At 38.6% G+C, this 22,046-nt stretch overlaps 1 protein-coding gene and 1 long non-coding RNA gene across 14 annotated transcripts in view; one reads left to right on the top strand and one right to left on the bottom strand.

Annotated features, from left to right (window-relative positions):
- LOC138852989 (uncharacterized) overlaps positions 1–22,046 on the bottom strand; it is a 51,388-nt gene that overhangs the window by 1,739 nt on the left and 27,603 nt on the right. The window contains exons 2-3 of one of the 2 annotated variants that reach the window (XR_011392228.1): positions 10,654–10,771; positions 4,437–4,544 (exon numbers count right to left, since the gene is read on the bottom strand). This is a non-coding gene — a long non-coding RNA (uncharacterized lncRNA). The remainder of the gene's footprint in view (positions 1–4,436; positions 4,545–10,653; positions 10,772–22,046) is intronic. The other variant, XR_011392229.1, reaches the window with a different exon arrangement.
- Positions 1–22,046, top strand: part of FoxP (forkhead box P) — a 913,334-nt gene that overhangs the window by 883,856 nt on the left and 7,432 nt on the right. For all 12 annotated transcript variants that reach the window (XM_070086983.1, XM_070086981.1, XM_070086982.1 and 9 more), the window contains one exon: positions 21,886–21,961. In XM_070086983.1, coding sequence (XP_069943084.1) covers positions 21,886–21,961 — 76 coding nt within the window. The remainder of the gene's footprint in view (positions 1–21,885; positions 21,962–22,046) is intronic.

Genomic DNA, 22,046 nt, shown 5'->3' with positions numbered 1-22,046 from the left:
TTTGTATGCTGTATTTGGTAAAATTAGAAGTCTCACATTATGTACATGTACTTAATATTATAACAGATACAAATAGTAATATTTTTACCTAGTCAGTAAAGAAACTAAAATTTGTCATAACATATACTACTGTACTGTATAATGAAAGCCCCATAACTGTAGGCCTTGTGTGGGGACAGTGGAAGAATCTGCAGACACACTATTATATTCTAAATATGTAAAGATATACAGTATATTACACTTGTAATAATGACAGTTTATGTCTGATAATCTTGCCGAAGAGCGTGAAAATGTTAGAAAACTCATGTGATGAAGCACTAAGTCGGCTATATCAACGAGTGTCAAAATGCTATTGGTAAGGAAATCCTGCAATTATTTCACTGAATGTTAATCAGAAATAATGCAGTCTGCGAATACCTGTCTCATTTTCCCTATTATAATTCCCAGTTTACTTTAATTTGAACAATTTTCCCATGAAGCACTATTATTGCGAGCATTACATGTGGAAAAGTGTTGCAGACACCAGAAATGGTATTTACTGGTAACTCTAGGAAAAAATGCATATGGGTTTGAGGAGAGCCACAGCTCAAACATCAAAATACAATCTAAACTCCAAAACAAGCAAGTGTAGTATTAACCCTTTCAGGGTCCAAGGCCAAAATCTGAAGTGGTGCCCCAGTGTCCAAGAATTTTCAAGAAAATTTTTTTTTTATTTTTTCTTATGAAATGGTAGGGAATCTTTTTGTGAATGTAATAAAACAAAAAGTACGAAATTTGATATAAAATTGACGAAATTATGCTCTCGTGAATTTTGATGTGTCAGCGATATTTACGAAGCGGCGATTTTGCCGACTTTGACTCCCATTTTAGGTCAATTACATTATTCCAGTCGACCAAATTCTTAGCTATTTCACTAGTATTACTTCTGTTCTATCGATTGAGCACAAGAAATTGCCAAGTCAACTGTTTCAATTACAAAATAAAGTGACCGGAAATTGGTGATTTGGCCAATTTAACACAAAGTTCAAAATATTCCAATTTCAAAATAGGGTCCAGAATAAACAATGTAGGTATTCCTGGCACTAAACTACCATTTCCTCTGTTCATTAGTTATGTTTTGAAGCTTTACAAATAAATTCCATTTTTATTTTTTATTCACATAATGAATTTTTATTCACTCCAAAAAATAGAGATTTACTGTTATGCAATATTGTAATAATTGTATAAATATCATCACCACATTTGTGAATGTATATTAGACCCACCAGCTGGTGTGTATTAGACGTGTGAGGTCGTTTGTTTACTCTTGAACATCGGCAAAAATTTAACATTTCCGCCACTTTGAGCTCAGTTTCAAGCCATTTCCAGTGCTAAAACCAATCAAAATTATCTCTATTTCTGTAATATTTCTTCCATTCTATCAAATGAGACCAAGAAATCACAAATACAACTATAAAAAACATACAAAAAAACACTTCAAAGTCGCTGTTTTAATCGAAAATCACGGTCTCAGTTTTTTTTCTCTCATTATACACAGTGTGCTGCAGGATTTGTTTTATGTGGTGCACACATACCACATAGTTGTATTCTCTCATATCTAGGCCCAAATTTACCACTCACAGTTTATCAGAGTGAGCTGAGCTCATGACGTAGATCTACGGTTTGGACCCTGAAAGGGTTAAATCACACCATATACCTCAGTCTAGTACCATTTCTGGCTGCAAGAACCACAACCCACAAATCTTTAGAATAAAACATTTGTGTTTGTTCTTATGGTGTAAGCCCCTAATTGAAGCTACTCATTGTATATACAGTAGGGCCCCACTTATACGGCAGGTTAGGTTCCAGGCTGTCGCCGAAAGGCAGAACGCCATTTTTTTCCATTTATAAATGCATATAAATGCCAGACAACAAGTTTACACTAAATTATATTAAGTTAGTAATAGAACTAGGCATTAAAAACACACAAAGTAAAATACATTCACAGTAAATTCATTACTTATCTTAAAGTATTTGTAATCTTAATGTAGGGAGAGAGGTACTTATTTGTAGGAAGTCAGGTGCAGGTAGCACTGGCTCCCCGTCTCGTACTTAATATATGTTATTTAAAACATCCCAGAGAGGTAAAATACACGTACAGTACACTCATTATTTACCTTAAAATATGTGAAGTCTTAATATAGGAAGAGAGGCGAGTAGTATTTATTTGTAGGAAGTCAGTGTAGGTAGCCGGTAGGTGTAGCCCGCCTGGGCTACACCTACCGGCTACCTACATTGTGGCCCAGAGCCATATTAACAACATCAACATGCCTTGTTCACTGAATTTAATCATTTCTAACAACTACCTTTAGATGCCATCATAAACGAAGGTAGAAGTAATGAATAATTCATGCCGAAAATTGTAAACAACAGCGGAGTGAGGGAGTGGCTGGGCCAAACGCAGATTCATACACGTTTTCTCTGATGGCTGAACAGAGAAAACGTATATGAAATTTATTTCAAATTGTCACTTGTCTCAAAAACATTCCATTAAGTCTCAACATGCATTACTGTATCTGCTACTGCTCTCTCAAGTTGAGTATTACACGCACTACAGCATTATGTGGTGTAGTACTGTAGGGATCTGTTGTGTAGCATGACTCACGAAATTGTAATGATATGATTGCAAACAAACCATACAAATGGCAGGGATAGAACCCGCCATCAGAGTCAAACTCTGTACTGACGCGCTAGCCACTGGGCCACCTGGCTTTGAGGGGACTTGAGCTAGAGCCAGTCACAGCCACACTGGTGGGAGATTTGTCTGTAAAAACTTGCATTTGTGGCCACAGTGGTGCCTATGCTAACCTTCCTATGGTTTATAAATATACAGCGGAACCCCAGATTTCGTACTTAATCCATTCCAGAAGGTCATTCTAAATCCGAAAAGTGTGAAAACTGAAGTGATATTTCCCATAAGAAATAATGTTTCAGACACCCAAAAATGTTAACAAAAATACATTTTTTTAAAGAATAACTATAGTTTTACATACAGAAAACAATGAGAAATAAATATAAAGCACTAATGAAATGGAGAAATGAACATTTAACACCACTTCTACCTTTATTGAAGACACTTGTTGGCATATGGAGGGAGGAGAGTTTATTGTTTGGAGACAGGACAAAATACTTAAATATGATGCTAATATCAACTCAACAGCTTAATTATCTATCACAATTCATCTAGTATGACAAACAATATTAATAACATAGAAACATATTTTATTTATTCTAGAGTATGTCATTACGTATGTGACTAGTGGTGGTGTTGGGTTTATCAGGGCCACTGACAGCATAAGCTGTATAGAGGTGGTGGTGGCGGCAGCAGCTGCCACCACCACTAAACACACTACTAGTCATGCTGAAACAATGTACGTAATTTATAAATAAGAAATGTTGTATAAAAACATGATACAGGATGTAAAGAAATAAAGTGGTTATTGTGAAGAATGTAAAGAACTAAAGTGGTTATTGAGAAGCTGGCAGAGGTTTAGGGTGGTGGAAGATACGCAGGACGGCATATGTTGTCAGTGGCTCTGTGCAACAACATTGGAAGATTTAGTTTCGTGTTGTCCTTTTTCTGTCACTTAATCGCTTAACTTACTTGCTACACTGTTAATGCTACACTTTATTGCTGGCTGGCGCTGTAGCCTTTATCGACTCCTGCTGCTTTAGTGTTATACATATCATAGAATCACTGAAGAAGGCACATTCTTCCCTCACTCTCAGCCCTTTACCAAAGGTCTGGCACTAGGAACTTTCTTTGGGCCTATGGTGGCTTATTTCACAGTCACTATCAATAAACAAGCACAAAAGTTGCGAAATGTTTCGGATGAATGCTTACTCAGCCAGTGACAGAGCCACACTGAAGTGGCGGGTGGATGCGTCTGATACGTGTGGTTGCTGGGACAAGGTCTGAAATTTGAAATAAAATTTTACACAAAAAAAAGTGTCTGAGATCCAAAAAGTCCAATATCTGGTGTGTGTGAATTCCAGGGTTTCACCGTACAGTGGTACCTCGGCACACGAACAGCTCCCAACTTGGGGGTCTGGAACGGATTAATCTAATTTACATTATTCTTTATGGGAACAAATTCTTTCGGTATCAGCACTCGAACAGCCTTCTGGAATGAATTAAATCCGTAACCTGAGGTACCATTGTACCTAGTTGGACGAATCTTGTTGTAGCCAGCTGGCCCAGTGGCTAGCGCATCGGTCTAGAGTTTTATGACTCTCTGAGCATGGGTTCTAGCCCCGCCAGTGGTATGGTCTGTTCCATATAATATTATTGTAAAGTACTGTACTGTAGTATATTGCAATTTGTAGTACTGTACTTTTAATAAGATGGAACATTGAACATTTACTTTAAGCCCGTGGATAATTATAGAAAGCTTTACCTACTATGTAGAATCGGTGCACTTCACATGCTGTCCAACTTTATTGTGATTTTTGTGAACCTTTCAAGTGGAATGTGGCCTCTTATCATCCCAGTTTCAGTTCCACACCTGTAATTAGTATTACCTACATCAGGCTTGACCTTACAAATAGTTATTCAAGATACCCAAAAGGTCACCTCTGAAATATCCACAGTACAACTCTCAAGAATAACTTTGATTGGACTGTATCATTCAGTTTAGACTTATTCAAGACAAATAGCTAAATATTTAAAAATAATAGTTTGTAGGTTGGTAGACAGTAGCCACCCAAGGAGGTACTACCGTCCTGCCAGTTAATGTGAAATGGAAACCTGCAGTTATTTATTTAATGGTAATACTGCTGGTGTCTTCTCTTTCTGCCTCAAACACTCAGGATAACAGGTACATCTTGCAACTTCTACTTACACTTAGGTCACACTACACATGCATGTACAGTAGGGCCCCACTTGTACGGCAGGTTAGGTTCCAGGCTACTGCTGTAAAGCGGAAAGCCCTTTTATCCACTTATAAATGCATATAAATGCTAGATAACAAGTTTACACTAACATATATTAAGTTAGCAATAGAACTAGGCATAAAAACAATAGACAAGTAAAATACACATAGTACACTCATTACTCACGTTAAAATATTTGTAGTCTTAATGTAGAGCGAGATGAGTAGTATTTATTGAAAGAAATCGGGTGTGGTAGGTTTAGTAGCCAGCCAGGCCACCCCACCCACACGTAATATATTACGACATTTAAAGTGTCCCAGAGCGATAAAATGCATATACGGTGAGTAAATGAGATAAAACTAATAAATGAGAGAGAGAATGAGTAAATGAGAGAGGGCAGAGACACAGAGTATGTAAACAAGCAGATGAATGCGTCTGGTTTTGGTTCATACATGTTTGTATTATACCATAAAACAGACACTTTACATTGTGTACAAGTTGTCTTCACGTTGGTACAGTGGAATAAATAAAGAGCAACACTCCCATTCTCATGTAATACACCATATTTAGAAGGAATGATACTGAGTGAAGGCATACAAAAGGAATAATTTTCTACAGTTACCCCCAGTAATATTATTGTGTACCTATTTTCTTTGATGTTGAACTATAGAAAATGTTATTCTTTCCGACACGACGACTGAAAAAAATTCATATTTATGTTAATTTATTCTACTTTGGGGTGTATATATCATGTTTGCATGTTATGTAGCATGTTTATTATATAATTTTGAAAAAAATATTATAGATGGATTAATGAAAATTTGTATATTAACATAATATACAACATGTAATGTGCCTTGGAGTGATTATTATTGAGTATTATCATTATTAATATGGCATTCTTGATTAGTGATTTTAGTGTGTACCTGCACGCCAGCACAGTGTGCAAGTTTACTTAGGCCCGGTACACATACATATAAATGTATATGTATATGAAATAACTTTAAAACACTTGAAATTTTGGAAAGTTTCCAGACTTAATAGAGAGACGTGGAGCTCATGGAGAATGTAACAAACCGGGTGGGGCGCGGTGATCGTATTAGAAAGTCAGGTAGGGGGAGCCGTATAGTGAGTTTTGGTCATAATTTGAATGTCCGTATTAGCGGAACACCGTAAGGCAAAATGCCATAAAGTGGGCCCCTGCTGTATATGTATACCCACCCATCTGAGTTCTCTTCTATTTTTCATAATAGTTCTTCTTCATATTTATTACATTTTATCTCTATGGGGAAGTGGAGAAGATCCTCCCTCCATAAGCCCATGTGTGTGTGTGTGTGTGTCTCTGTCTTAAGAGGCGACTAAAATGCCGGGTGCACCCTTCTGTATTAATTACTAAATGTAAAAAAGAAGAAAAACTTTAAAAGCTGGAATGTTTAAATGTGCATGGATGTAGTGCAGATAAGAGAGATTATTGTGAATGCTATGAATGAAAAGAAACTGGATGTCCTAGCTGTAAGTGAAACAAAGCTGAAGAGGGTAGGAGAGTTTCAGAGGGAAAAAGTATATGGAATTAGATTAGATATATCTGAGTTATAGCTAAGAAAGGAGTAGCAGTAATGATGAATGATCAGTTATGGAAGGAAATGAGGGAATGTAAATGTATAAATTCAAGGATTATGTGGAGTAAAATAAGGGTAAGATGAGAATAGTGGGTTATAGTCAGTGCATATTCACCTGGAGAAGAGAGGTGTAGAGGAGGGAGGGGGGGGGAAAGTTTTTAGGAGATGTTTATGGAGCTTTGAACCAAGTAAGAGAGTAATTATGGTAGGGGACCTAAATGTTAAAAGTGGGAGAAACTGTTGTAGAGGGAGTAGTACACGAGTTTGGGATGCCAGGGGTAAATGATAATGGGTGGCCTTTAATTGAACTTTGTATAGAAAGAAGTTTGGTAATGGGTAATACATATTTTAAGGAAAAGAAGATAAATAAGTACACAAGATATAATAGAAGGTGTAATGATAGCGGTTTGTTGGACTGTGTATTGGTGAATAAAAGGGTGATGGGAAGACTTCTGGATGTGCATGTTTTTAAAGAGGCAACAGATACATCAGATCATTATTTAGTTGTAGGTACAGAGAGAGTAAGAGGTAGATGAGATACAAGGAGAATGGCAACAACAAGAGAGGTGAAAGTTTATAAACTAAAGGAGGAGACAGTTAGGGTAAGATATAAGCAACTATTGGTAGAAAGATGGGCTAGTGAGAGTATAGGTAATGAGGTTGAAGAGGTATGAGGTAGAAACCCAAAGTATTTCTTCTCCTATGCCAAATCAAAATCGAGAACAACGTCCAGTATTGGGCCCCTACTTAAACAAGATGGGTCCTGCACAGACGACAGCAAGGAAATGAGTGAGCTACTCAAGTCCCAATATGACTCAGTTTTTAGCAAGCCGCTAACCAGACAGAGAGTCGAAGATCAAAATGAATTTTTTATGAGAGAGCCACAAAATTTGATTAACACAAGCCTATCCGATGTTATCCTGACGCCAAATGACTTCGAACAGGCGATAAATGACATGCCCAGGCACTCTGCCCCAGGGCCAGACTCATGGAACTCTGTGTTCATCAAGAACTGCAAGAAGCCCCTATCATGAGCCTTTTCCATCCTATGGAGAGGGAGCATGGACACGGGGGTCGTCCCACAGTTACTAAAAACAACAGACATAGCCGCACTCCACAAAGGGGGCAGTAAAGAAACAGCAAAGTACTACAGACCAATAGCACTAACATCCCATATCATAAAAATCTTTGAAAGGGTCCTAAGAAGCAAGATCACCACCCATCTAGAAACCCATCAGTTACACAACCCAGGGCAACATGGGTTTAGAACAGGTCACTCCTGTCTGTCTCAACTATTGGATCACTACGACAAGGTCCTAAATGCACTAGAAGACAAAAAGAATGCAGATGTAATATATACAGACTTTGCAAAAGCCTTCGACAAGTGTGACCATGGCGTAATAGCGCACAAAATGCATGCTAAAGGAATAACAGGAAAAGTCGGTCGATGGATCTATAATTTCCTCACTAACAGAACACAGAGAGTAGTCGTCAACAGAGTAAAGTCCGAGGCAGCTACGGTGAAAAGCTCTGTTCCACAAGGCACAGTACTCGCTCCCATCTTGTTCCTCATCCTCATATCCGACATAGACAAGGATGTCAGCCACAGCACCGTGTCTTCCTTTGCAGATGACACCCAAATCTGCATGACAGTGTCTTCCATTGCAGACACTGCAAGGCTCCAGGCGGACATCAACCAAATCTTTCAGTGGGCTGCAGAAAACAATATGAAGTTCAACGATGAGAAATTTCAATTACTCAGATATGGTAAACACGAGGAAATTAAATCTTCATCAGAGTACAAAACAAATTCTGGCCACAAAATAGAGCGAAACACCAACGTCAAAGACCTGGGAGTGATCATGTCGGAGGATCTCACCTTCAAGGACCATAACATTGTATCAATCGCATCTGCTAGAAAAATGACAGGATGGATAATGAGAACCTTCAAAACTAGGGAGGCCAAGCCCATGATGACACTCTTCAGGTCACTTGTTCTATCTAGGCTGGAATATTGCTGCACACTAACAGCACCTTTCAAGGCAGGTGAAATTGCCGACCTAGAAAATGTACAGAGCACACATAAGGGGGATTACCAACAGACCCCTGGCAGTCTTCAAGCTGGCACTGGACAAGCACCTAAAGTCAGTTCCTGATCAGCCGGGCTGTGGCTCGTACGTTGGTTTGCGTGCAGCCAGCAGCAACAGCCTGGTTGATCAGGCGCTGATCCACCAGGAGGCCTGGTCACAGACCGGGCCGCGGGGGCGTTGACCCCCGAAACTCTCTCCAGGTAAACTCCAGGTTGGTGGATGAATTTGGGAGGGAATGTAAAAGAAGGAAATTGACAGTAAATATAATGAAAGAATGGAAGGAGGGGGGTAAAGGAGGCTTTGTATGTGAAGAGGGGCTTGGACATTCAGCAGTTATGTGTGAGTGTGTTAAAGAGGAGTGAGTGGAGGCAAGTGGTTTTTATGATTTGATGTGTTGTTTGAGAGTGAGCAAGGTAACATTTATGAAGGGACTTGGAGAACCTGGTTAGCCAGGCTTGAGTCTTAGAGGTGGTGGGGGTGGGGGTATTGCAGTTTGGAGGGGCATCTGAACTGTGGTATCAGTGTGCCTCTGGCAAGACAGTGGAGCGAGTGATGGTGAAAGTGTTTTTTCTTTTTCGGGTCAACCTACCTTGGTGGGAGACTGCCTGTGTGTTAAAGAAAAAAGTTAAGAATAAATCATTAGATGGACAGCATATTAAATGAACGTTATACTAGATATAATTACCTATGAAATGATTTATGAACTGTATATTATAAGGAACAGTTAATACACCTAATTTGAAATCAACACATAGTAGAAGAAGCAAATAAACAAATTGAATTTTAAGTTAAGAAAAATTATTTACAAGAATGTGTACGCTTATATGATATTAGTATAAATACCACCTCATAATACAACCTATACCAGAAAAAAGTTATTGGGCCATTATTTTCTGCTTCAATACCAATCATACATTGGGAATAGTGCACATGGAAGCAATCAAGGTGATGTACATGATGTAGGCAAGATTGAAGGCAATCCTGTTATTTCTCCACTTGGGATGGGAATCTTTGAGATGTATCTTGAAAAGATTGTAATAATGTGAACCCTCTTATTAACAGACTAATAGGGGAGAGGTGGTGTATGATATTGCCGATAGTCCAAAACTTCCAAATTACAAAATTAATTTTTCATGACATGTCTTCTGACCTAGCAGACTTAGTTCACTAGGGCAGAAGACAACCAGGCAATAAGAATACAGGTGCTGTAACCTGTAGTACTACAGTACAGTATAATTATTTTATAGTACTGTACATAATTTACAGTAATTTTACTCATCTTTTTATGGTGGAAAGATGAGGTGTAAATTGCCATGATTGAAAGTGGTGACTCAAAATAGCTTTTATTCTGAGTCAGAGGAACTGTAAAGCTCCACCAGCATTTACACTAAACTTAAAAACATAATATAAGTTTGTCCTTGCTTTACTAATGTCAAAAACCATTTCACAATGCCATTTTCTTCACTTATCCATGCCAGTGACAGGCCATTCTCAACTTTCTTTATTAGTTCAAGTTTCTACTCAACACCAAGAACCACACGTTTCCTCTTCGCACCACCATTTACTCTAGAGGCTGTTGTTAATTGTTCTTTGCTAAATATGTTAATAAAGTCACACAAAAATCCTCTAAACCCAGGGAAAATTAGAAACTGAATGATGAGTGTATGCGTGATTGAGCACAAACAGATTGGCATGGGTAGCTATGGCTCAGGGAATAATGAAGACAGACAAGTCCTGGATATGGCTCCTCTGAACTGGACTAATGTTGGAGTCATCATGCGTAGTTCAGTACCTAAGAAGACAACTGGACACTATTACTGCAGACAAAATCCCTCATTACAGACCTTTGTTCATTCTCCAATACTTTTAGTGTTTGTGTGGCCAATTTTTTTGTCTGAAATTACTGCAATCCATTACTAAAGGCTTTAGTGTATTTTACGAAAAATCGGCGATTACCATTCTTGACACACAACCAAGGTCTGTGAATCACTGGTAATTAATATGGCTTAGTTCAACAGAGAATTTATATTTACCTGTATTTAAAGAAATAATCCAGAGAGCAAAACCCAGGAAGTCCTTCCTCTTGGAAAACAGGTTGCGCTCTCCTCTTCCTGCCACCGACTCCTGGCAAGTTTACGAATGCTGGTAGTTCTGCAAGAGGCCTGCAGTACAGTGATGTGCCATAAATAATTGCTAGAAACAACCACTTATTACACAAAGAGAAAAGAAGTCAGACTTGAAAAGAACTTGACTGATTTATATACAGCTGACCTTTTGTAATACAGTTACATTCCTGAAATAAACAAACTGAAGAAAATTCAGGAAAATAGTAGTGTATGTTTTCAAAACTTCCAGAAGAGCCAGAAAAGTTATTCCTAGGCTTTCTAATCATCAAAAATAGTATTGGTTTCCATTCTTTACATTGTAGTGTTTTTTTATTTATATAGAAATGTGTGAAGAGGGTTGATGCAGCCCTGCACAATACTGTAGAAACTTGAGGCAAGAAGTGCCACCTGCTATTATCATGTACCACTATCATCACTTGCATTCATAAGCTGCATTTCTTTACCAAATTGTAATGTACTATAGGAACTCAACACATGTATAATAAATGAAAATATACTAAAGCTGAATGCATTTGAAAATGAAATAAACAAAATGCAGTACAGCCTCTCCTCACTTAACGACGGAGTTCCATTCCTCATACCGCATTGATAAACAAATTCATCGCTAAATGAGGAGCATACTATAATGATAGTGGGTTTATGTCAACTATCTTTGATATTGCTTTAATGTCACCCTTGCTCCATTTATAACATTTTTAGTATGTTTTTAAATGTCTGTACAGTAGTGTACTGTATATTGTAATAAACAGAATGGAGGAAATCAGCTCTAATATACATCATTTAGGTATGTATACTGGTCAGAGCCCCCATCATAAATTGAAGTCATCAGTAAATGAGTACGTCGCTAAGTAAGGAGAGGCTGTATTACTGTACAGTAATGAAATGGTGTGGGAAGTTACTGCTGGGGCCATTAATGATTACAACTCCATTAGCTGTACAAACCCTGCTACTAGTGGTGTGCAAGAACACTGACATATAATGAAGTGTCCTATAAACTCCAAACAACAACACTTATCTTAGCAGTGCTGCAAGATTATTCCTTCACCTTGTTTATTTACTCTCTCTCACTTTATTATCAATCACCGACATATTAAACAAAGGTATAAATACACTCAGGATAAGTAAATGACATGAAGGCACAAGAACTTGTAGTTATTGAATTGTGAATTACTAGCCTTCATGTACTACCTTTTAGATATTTGCCTCTAAATTCATGGCATGCTACTGCAAAATTTAAATTGTTATGCAGAAAATAATACATTTCTCTGTCATATTTTTCAAGTATTACTGTACATATTTCTTCACCAAATCAGAGTATACAGAATTTACATATGTATAATGATGTCACCTGAAGTGGATGGATGGATGATGCTAATAACTGATGCATTGCCCAGTGTACAGGATGTTTCCATGTCATGATACAGAGGTAATGGGACAGCAGTTATTTCAGAAAGGCAACAGAACCAAACACTATGGGAAATGGCCATCATTTACCTTAAAGAGACCAATTTGCAGAATAACTGCATGTACTGTACATGCTGGTTGAGCCCATTGCTCATATCATCCGTAACTTATATTACAAAGGCTACCCATCCCTTCCTTCACCCCCCACCCCCATCTTTCCTTACTAACCTCACCTCTTGTCCCACTCCTGGACCTTTTCCTTTACCCCACCTTGGACCTCTCCTGTAACCTCTCAAGCCTGACCTCAATATGCCTGTTTGCCTTAGGTGGTGATGAGCAGAATGCTTTAATAATAATCTTTATTTCTACAAGTACATGATACAACTTATACAGACCTAGCTGACATCAATGACATAGTACTACATGTATATGGAAAGCACCCTGGTTATGTAGAACATTTCGGGCAAATTAGATCCCCAAGATGAGATCCACATCAGTTGGCTAACATCCAGGTACCTGTTTACTGCTAGGTGAACAGGGACAGCAGGTGTCATAAGGAAACACATCCCAATGTTTCCACCCATACCAGGAGTCGAACCATGGACCTCAATGTGCAAGCTTGAGTGTGCTACCAACCAAGCTACAGGACACCTTGATTACAAAGCTGTTATAGGTCACACAATAACCGAGATCATTTTAGAAATCGCCATCTCTATCTAAACAGGTTCCAGTAACTGATTGCCGTTGTCAATTTCTAGCCTTTTGAGTTATAACTTATCCATGCTAAATCCAAGTTACACTGACCTCATACTTCCTGGTATCCCTGTGGTTCATCTGGGTAATTAACTTCCAAGTATACCTCAGTGTTTTTCTCTTAAACATCTGTCAGTACTTTCACTATTAACTCACAATTTGGAGTGAAAACTGAATTGGACTGAATTGTTCCAGCTAGGGTATTGTGACTTCTTATTCTTGTCTACCTTGCTAGTACTCTCTTGACTCCCTTGTATGCTTAGTCTATTTGAGGGCATAATGGCAACAAGTATGCAGAACAAACTATAATTTGGATGCTTAACTCGTTTTCAGGGCTTTTTTCAAGGTCATTGACTTGAAGAAGCTATTTAGAGGAAAACGTTGCCTAAATTAAGACTTTTTGTATATTTGTCTTTATCCATAGGTTCAGTTTACTGACCCTAACCTCAACTTGTCTCAAAGCTCTGAAACTAGCCTTTTGGCAAACCTCTGAACTTTAAGCTTATTTAGGTTTAGGCTCCAAGCTGGTGTGGCATACTAAAAAATGGACTGTATTGCCTGTTTGGTTCTCAAAGGTAGTTTTTACATATACCAGTCATATATACACCAATGATGTAATCTTTGGACACGTAAGCTACAGGAGACAGCTCAGAGCTCTCTTCCATAATTTTTGAGGCGAGGACGCCAATATGGCTTTCACAAAGGCCGCTCTACTTTAGACCCCTTGCTCCACTTCGATATATACATTCGAAATGCCTTTGCTAACAACCACTCTGTCCTTGCGGCCTTTTTCGATCTAGGGAAGGCATATGACACCACTTGGAGGTATAACATTCTAGCCCAAGCCCACTCCTTAGACCTCTGCAGTAACTTACCAAACTTCATTGCTGCTTTCTTGTCCGATAGACATTTTCGGGTCCGTATTGGCACCTCGCTTTCCTCGGATTTTGTACAAGCCGAAGGAGTCCCACAGGGTTATGTCCTCAGTACTACTCTTTTTCTCTTAGCTATAAATGACCTACCCTCCATTCTTCCTTCGCATATTTGGTCATCACTTTATGTTGATGACTTCGCTATAGCTTACTCGGGCACTGACTGTCAACTAGTAGCAGCCTCCCTTCAGGTTGTGATAGATCGAGTCCCCCATTGGACCACTTCTCATGGCTTTAAATTTTCCAGTACGAAAACCCGATTCATTACCTTCACTAGACGCCCGCTTATACTGGATACTCCCTTATACTTACACAGTTCACGTATTCCAGCATGTGATATGGTCAGGTTTCTGGGCCTGCTCTTTGATCACCGGCTCACGCGGAGACCTCACATTTTTTTCGTTAAAGGCAACTTGCCATGGTCGGCTAAATCTCCTTAAGGTTCTTGCACATTGTTCATGGGAAGCAGATCATCGCACTTTCCTCCGTTTGCATTCCGCCCTAGTCTTGTCCAAGTTGGATTATGGTGACCAAATCTATTCTGCAGCCTCTCCCACAACTCTAAGTTAGACCCTATACATCACCAAGGTCTCCATCTGTGCCCTGGTGCCTTTCGTTCATATTCTGTTGAGAGCCTCTGCAGAAGCAAATTTTCCATCCTTGTCTGATCGCTGTTATGCTCATTGCCTTCGCTGTTATGTTCGATCTCATGACCTCTACAAGCCTTCCGTATATAGGATAGTCACTGATGTTAGTAGACGTTCTTTATTTGTTTTTCGCCCCTGTTTACTCCATCTCTTTTCTCTCCGCCTACATTCGCTTGTCTTCTCTTCAGTTACCACCTCTCTATGTTCATGTAGCGTCTCACTTTTCCCTGCCCTGTTGGGAAGTTCCAGCAGTTCGTGTCTCTTTTTTCCCCACTGCCATGCGTGAAAGCCCAACTACCTATGGTGGCTTCCCACTCTCTCTTTCTTGACCACTTCCATTCTCATGCCATTGAGGTGTACACTGATGGTTCTAAGTCTTCTGATGGCGTTGGATTCACAGCAGCGTTTCCAGTGTCGTGCGAGGGCATTTATTACCCTCGGCTAGCATTTTTACAGCTGAATTGTATGCCATTCTTGTAGCACTTATCCATATTACATCTATGCCTGTGTCACCATTTGTGGTAGTTTCAGAGTCCCTTAGTGCTTTACAGGCTATACGGAAATTTGATACACCTCACCCCCTAGTTCTTCGTATCCAACTTTGGTTAAGCCATATCTCTAGCAAACACAGCGATATTGTTTTTTGTTGGGTCCTTGGTCATGTTGATGTACAGGGCAATGAACAGGCAGACACTGCTGCGCTGTCAGCAGTACATGACCTCCCAGTTTCATATAGAGGTGTTCCATTCACGGACTATTTTGCTGTAATTGCTACCCATCTTCGCACCCATTGGCAACAGCGTTGGTCTGATCTGCTCCATAACAAACTTCATTCTGTTAAACCAAGTATAGGTTTCTGGCTGTCTTCTTGTCATCAGTGTCGAGGTTGGGAGACTACTCTCTCCTATCTTCACATCGGCCACACACTTCTTACTCACGGGTATCTCATGGAGACGCGTCCTGTTCCTCTCTGTGAGAATTGTCAAGTTCCAGTTTCTGTTAGCCACATTCTGTTGGACTGCCCACTATCAGCGAGCATGCAGAATTTACCTCCAACGTTGTCTCTGCTCTGCTGCCCTTTCTTTACCTTCTCTTCTTGCTGACGGACTCTCCTTTAATCCAGACACTCTCATTGACTTTTTGACAACAATTGATTTACTACACAAACTCTGACGATGATGTTTCTAACACTCTCCTCAGTCCTTTCCACCTTAATCTCTAGCTACCCTCTACCCCTACACTATCCACTGCCCCACTGCATTTCATGACCTAATAATCATCCCTCTCCCTCTTGCTACCCATTACCCTTGCATCCTTCCCTGCCCTGCTGCACTGTATAACCCTTGTGGTTTAGCACTTCTTTTAGATTATAATTATAAATTGAGGCGAGGCTTCCATGCTGGTGTGGCACATTCAGTTTCTTGCTTTACATGTGTGATGTACATGATCATAGAGAGTTCTTGTTAAGTTACTTAAGACTATTCCTATTTCTGCCAATGTTTCATATACCACTGAAGTTATTGTATTTATGTGAGCCTTACTCAGATAAACAGTTTTCTTCTCTGCTCCATCGTATCAGGATGGCACAGCCATGTATTTGGCTATTCTTGTAGCTTGTTCATATCATCTTGCAATTGTTTGCAAGCTTCCTCCATCTGCATTCTTCTTGCGAGATTTGCACCATCAGAAAATTATGATGGGATAAAAACACTGGTAGTAGAGGAAATGTTTAATGCTACAGGCTTTACCACATACAGAGGCATGAGCAAATGTGCTGCCTTATAAAGCAAAGGAGCACCACGAGGTCAAGCTCTGAGAAAGACATGTCACACTAAAGGTCATTGCGAGAGCAGGTTACGCACAATATCATAAATTGCGAAAACATGTCTGGTGAAATCATGTAGTGGTGGAAGCAGATGGTGGTTTAAGGTGACAAGTTTATTTTTATTATGTGAATCATGGACAGTGTGGTTAATAGGTGTAGCCAACATGTACATTCTGCTCATTTGCTCAATACTTTTGGTGAGGTGGATCACTGCTGCTTCCAAAATTGTGATAAATTCTATATCAGGGAGACTGGCAGTGACCTTCAGATATGCCTTTAAGAACATGTTGTGCCTGCAGGAGGGATAAAACCCAACACAGTCCATTGCAACCCTCATTCTCACATGGTCTAGGGAAGAGCACAGCTGTTGTTTGCCATTGAGCAAAACAGTAGAATGTACACGTTGGTTCGACCTATTGCTCACATTTTTTGTGATTCATTTAATAAACTTAATAAGCTTGTCACCTTGCCCCCACCCCTTGCTTCTATCATTACCTGATCTCACCGGACTTAATCTCACAATTTATGACCCCATGTGTGACCTGCTCCTGCAGTGACCTTATGTGTAATGCCTTTCTCCAAGTCTGATCTTATAGTATACCTTTATACCTTCGATGAGTTTTTAGTCTACCTTCTCTGGAGCCCAGCCATGGGCCAGGCTTGTCTAGTGCTAGCTTGGTCAACCAGGCTGTTGCTGCTGGAGGCCTGCTGCCCCTCATATCCATCACAGCCTAGTTGATCTGGCACCTGGTGAAGATATTTGCTGAATTTCATCTTGAAGACTTCGACACTTGTTCCAACAGTGTTTTTGATATCTTCTAGTAGGATGTTGAATAATCTGGGGCCACGGGTGTTGATACAGTGTTCCCTTATTGTGCCCACCCCACCCCTGGCTTTCACTGGGTTTATTTTGCATTTCCTCCCATATCTCTTTATTATGTTAAGGCAGTACGCAGATTTGGGACCAGGCCCTCGAGTACATACTTTACAGGTATATATTATCGTGTATCTTTCTCTCCTCCACTCCAGTGAGTACACATTTAAGACTAAGGCATTCCCAGTAGTTTAAATGCTTTACTGGCTCTAAGTGGGCTGTAAATGATCTCTGTATCTGGTACAGCTCTGATATTTCTCCACCCTTGAATGGGGCCATCAACACTGAACAATGTTCCAAATGAGGGAGCACTAATGATTTGACAAGTGTCACTATTTCCCTTATTTTGAAAGTTCTTATTACCCACCTTGTCATCCTCCTGGCTGTCATGACCTTTGTCATATTGTGTTCTTTGAAAGAGTTGTCAACTGGCATAATTATTCCCAAATCTTTCATGTGTTCCTTTCATTCTATTTGACAATCCTCTTGAGTTTTGTATACCATTGAAAGTCATGTTCTCCACTGCCTATGAAAAACACTTATCTCTTCCTGTAATTTTTCAGCCTCTTTTAACCCTTAGACTGTCCAAACATAGATCTACATTTTTTTAACATTTGAAAGTATGTAAAAAATGTAGATCTTTTTTTTTTTTACATTTGATATCGTGTAAAAAAAACTTATTTTTAAATATAACAAAAAAAAATGTAGATATGTAAAAAAAAAAACGTAGATCTACTTTTGGAGCACTACGGATTTGAACGTCGATCTGTTTGGACAGTTTAAGGGTTAATGAAATGACTTTCATGCTTATTTAAGTGTCATCTGCAAATGATGATACAAAACTGTGACAGGTGTTTATATCTGTGGCTCATTTGCTCACTTGAAAGCCTTTTCATTGTTATGAGATATACAAATAGGGACTAGGATGAAGTTGGAGCTGTCTGTGGGCCAACAATTGCATTTAGTCAACCAACTTGATTTCATTGATGTCATTATGCTGTGCAAACATGTTCCAGACTAAGTAATTCTTGGAATGAATGCTCTCAGATGAAGTGATGTTCTTGTAAAGGGTACAACCAGAGTGCAGTTGCTGTTTTCTGCCTGTCTTGTTGTGTAGAAGCTCTCTTCTTGCTGACAATGAAGTGGAGCCAAGTATGGTACCTTAACATTGGCTTTGTACATAACAGTAAAGCCACCCACATCCCTCCGGTGTTGAAGGCTTCTTTCTATTTGCCATGTCTATGTAGTCTTATATCAAGTGGAGTGCCCTTCCTGATACCTCAGCCTGCTTCTATAAATCATGGAATTAACCACCTGTTAGGCACCATATTGAACAATATCCTACAGTTCAGGAATACGTACTTTGCTCACCATTGCCTTTCCTTTGGTTTCTTTAATATATTACTTTCCTGGAACTCAAATAGTTAGTGAAATAGTCTTCTGAACCCATGCTTTTGGTCTGTTAAGCCTATCCTTTCCAGGTTGTGCATCATAAATTATTTAAGAATCTTCCCTAATATTCAACAAGATATATATATCAGGCAGCTCTGGCCTGTAGTTAATGGCTTCCTGCCAGTGCCAGTTCTAGAATAGTGATGTAATATTTACAATTTCTGGCTTTTAGGTATCTTTTGTGTACCTAAAGTTTTACCAGCTTGCCCTTGGCTTCAGCCTCCCTCCAATATCCACCAAGATTTTTTCTGTCTTCACCCCATTACACATCCACTTCCTTCAGGATTGGTCAAGAGTATGCACTCTCAGTATCCCTTTGGATTATCCCTCTGAAGTTCGTCTTGGTGTGTCTTTTCTCATGAGTAGGTTCAAGTGTTTTATTAGATGGATAACTTGGATATTCAGTGGAATTATAATTGGTTGTGGAATAGTCTGAGCTGAACTTTCACTCTGGCAGTTGTATCAGTAACACACTTGCACTCTGCCTTCCATGGCCATAGTTCTTGTACTGTGTATTCATTCCTGACTTTTCCATCTATTTCTGTTTTCTGCTGCATTATAAACAGCATTTCTTCTGAGTTTTCTTGTACCTAGCTTTCTGATTCCTCACACAACCTGCTGAAAAACAGCTTTTTCCTGTATATTCTTTCCTGTTACAATCCTCCGTATATAATCTTGCACCCTGGACAGTTTAGAGCTTCTAGCTCTTAAAGCTTCCATGACCCCTTGAAGAATGGCACTACACTCAGCTTTCTTATAAAGCTCTTCTATATGCTGCAGTTTTTTGTAAATGTGATTGAAAAAATAAATCCAAAATTGAATAGTGCTATTCAATCAAGCTATTCAATTATGGAGGCACTTCTTCACTTGCGCAAAAAAAAAAAATTGCACTATTCAGAATATCCTAAGAGAGTAGACTGTATTAGTATCTCTTCCTTGTTTATTTCTCTCTACCTGTTACTTGGTGTTTAACTGGTTGTACACTATTACACTTTTATACAGGAAGGTCCTGCTTTACAACTCTTCGCTTTTTGGTATTTTACTAATACAGTGGTTTTTCAATTATACCCATTCTTCATATATTCAGAATTCTTACAGTAAATATATTCACCACTCACTATAAGCTAAGGAAGAATATATTTTCAGCTAGGTAATGTGTGTACTGTGTATGTATTTTTTAGGCCTAGCTATATTGTTCACTTAATGTATGATAGTGTAAGCATATTAGGCTTTTACATGCATTTGAAAGTAAAAAAAAGGCTATGATTCGCTTTACAGTGACTTTTGCTTTACAGCAGTAGCCCTGAACCTAACTTGCTGTATAAGAGGGGCCCTCCTGTATTATGGCTATTTTCTGTAACTGGGTTTCTGTCCCACTAACCTTAATTTATCTCTTAGTTGTACTTTGAAGTGCCTTGTGGGGGTGTAATGTGATTATGAGGAAGATGTTGAGTTGCCAAACACTGACACTGAGGCTGAGGTTAAGGGATGTAGTCGAGTTGTTGCAAGGTATGACAAGGAAAGGAAAGGAAAGGAGCATATTGAGGAGGCTAGCAGGGGGTTTATGACCAGTCAGCAGGAGGACTGGGAAAAAGCGAGTGTGTGTGTGCGCACGTATGCATGTGTGTGTGCGTGCGCGCGCCTGAGTGTGCACGTATGCATGTGGTTATGCAAGAGGTTCAGCGTAATATAACAGTAATGCTTGCCTGTTGACCATGAGTGCCTTTTACATACTTGAATCTAAAACCAACACTGTCTTAATTTAATTTGCATCGTTGTCTTACATTGCTCATTACATGAAGATTACTAGAATAATTTTTTTTCCTTAGTGGAATAAAAAATAACTGCCATTTTTCATTTTCTTATATGCAGTTGTTTCTATCATCATAACAATATTTGAGAAATGTAGAACAATAGACACAAAACAACTCACCACTTCAGTAACACAACCCATTACCTCCTGTTACTTGATCCTAAACCCAATTTCCCATGCTTTTTTATTGTCATTTTTCAGTATTTTTTTTTTTTTTTTTGGGGGGGGGGGAGAGGCTAATACTATTAATGATTTTTACACCAGTCATAAACCTTGCTCTTTCTCTCTCTCTCTCACTCTAAACAAAACTGGTGTATTGATACGATTTTCAAGAATGACGAAAATTAGTCATGAATCGTCATTTTTTTTTCCCCCTAAGTTTTATTACGTGTAGGATTTTTTTGTTAATGTCGAATTTTTCCCACATCTGAAAATTAAACCATTACATTTTTATTTCTTAATTTTATCCTTTTCAAACTTCATTTTACGTGTTTTGTTGCTACCCCTTTTCCTAGACTGAGCCAAAAATTATAGTATATAAGGTGTAAACACCCAGACGTGTTGAGTTAAAGAAGCCTTATAATTCATATTAACTATATAAAACACAGCATTAGCAGTTATAATATTCATTTTCATTCATGAAAAATTTTGACCGTTTGGGTGTTGAAAGTAGATGTAGATATTAACCTTCATCTACCAACTTAACCAGAGAAGGACAGCGCCATTCTTCATTAACTGCAAGTATCTTTTTCTATCTCTTTTTAATCTTTTTCAATCTCTTTTTTGCATTTTACTATTTAAATCTCTTTATGCCTTTTTCCTAGTGGAATGCTAAAAAGTCGTCGCTTTTCAGATGTTTTGAATCTTCTTTTAAAATCATCTCGGTGTTGTGCCGTTTCCAATAATTCTTGATGTCCTGCACTCTCATACATCTTTTAATGCTTGTTATCTCTTCACATTAACTAGCTTCCCATAGCAAATTTTAACTTTTATTTTTTTTGAACTTAAGTCCAAATCGTCGTGTGTAAATCTCCATTAAAAGTAAGTTGAATATTAATTATTAATATATATTAGGAAGTATATCAGATATGAATAATATGACATCAACAAGTCATGCTATTGAAGACAATATATAGAAATGATAAAGTAAGTACTGCATGGTAAGTGTGTAAACAGCAGTAAACAGTGTTGTTCTTAATTAATTTTCCATAATATTCAAACTTATTTGCATGCGTTTTCAAAATCTTAGTGTTTCATTATAGTAATATAATACTGTAAATATTTTCACATACTGAATGACATATTTTACATCTTTTTGCACAAATTGTGTAACAATTGCTCTATTTATCTGATTAATATACATATCATACACTTTAAAATTTTATGATTTGGCATTTTATTTCATTTTGTATATATTTTTCAAGACTACTATATTTCAGGGGTGTGCCCAGCAAGAGTCCGACATTAACCGGGAGTCCCACCCTCTACGGAGAGGCCCTTAATGCAAGTCTACAGGTACCTGTCTAGCTCAGATTCCTTACCCTTTTTTATCTAAAAACTAACATGTGCTCTCAATTTGTATACCTGGAGTACTGCTGGG

Source organism: Cherax quadricarinatus, chromosome 20 (genome assembly GCF_038502225.1).
Source record: "Cherax quadricarinatus isolate ZL_2023a chromosome 20, ASM3850222v1, whole genome shotgun sequence".
In the NCBI taxonomy this organism is placed as follows: Eukaryota; Metazoa; Arthropoda; class Malacostraca; order Decapoda; family Parastacidae; genus Cherax; species Cherax quadricarinatus.
This window is presented reverse-complemented; position numbering and strand designations above follow the sequence as displayed.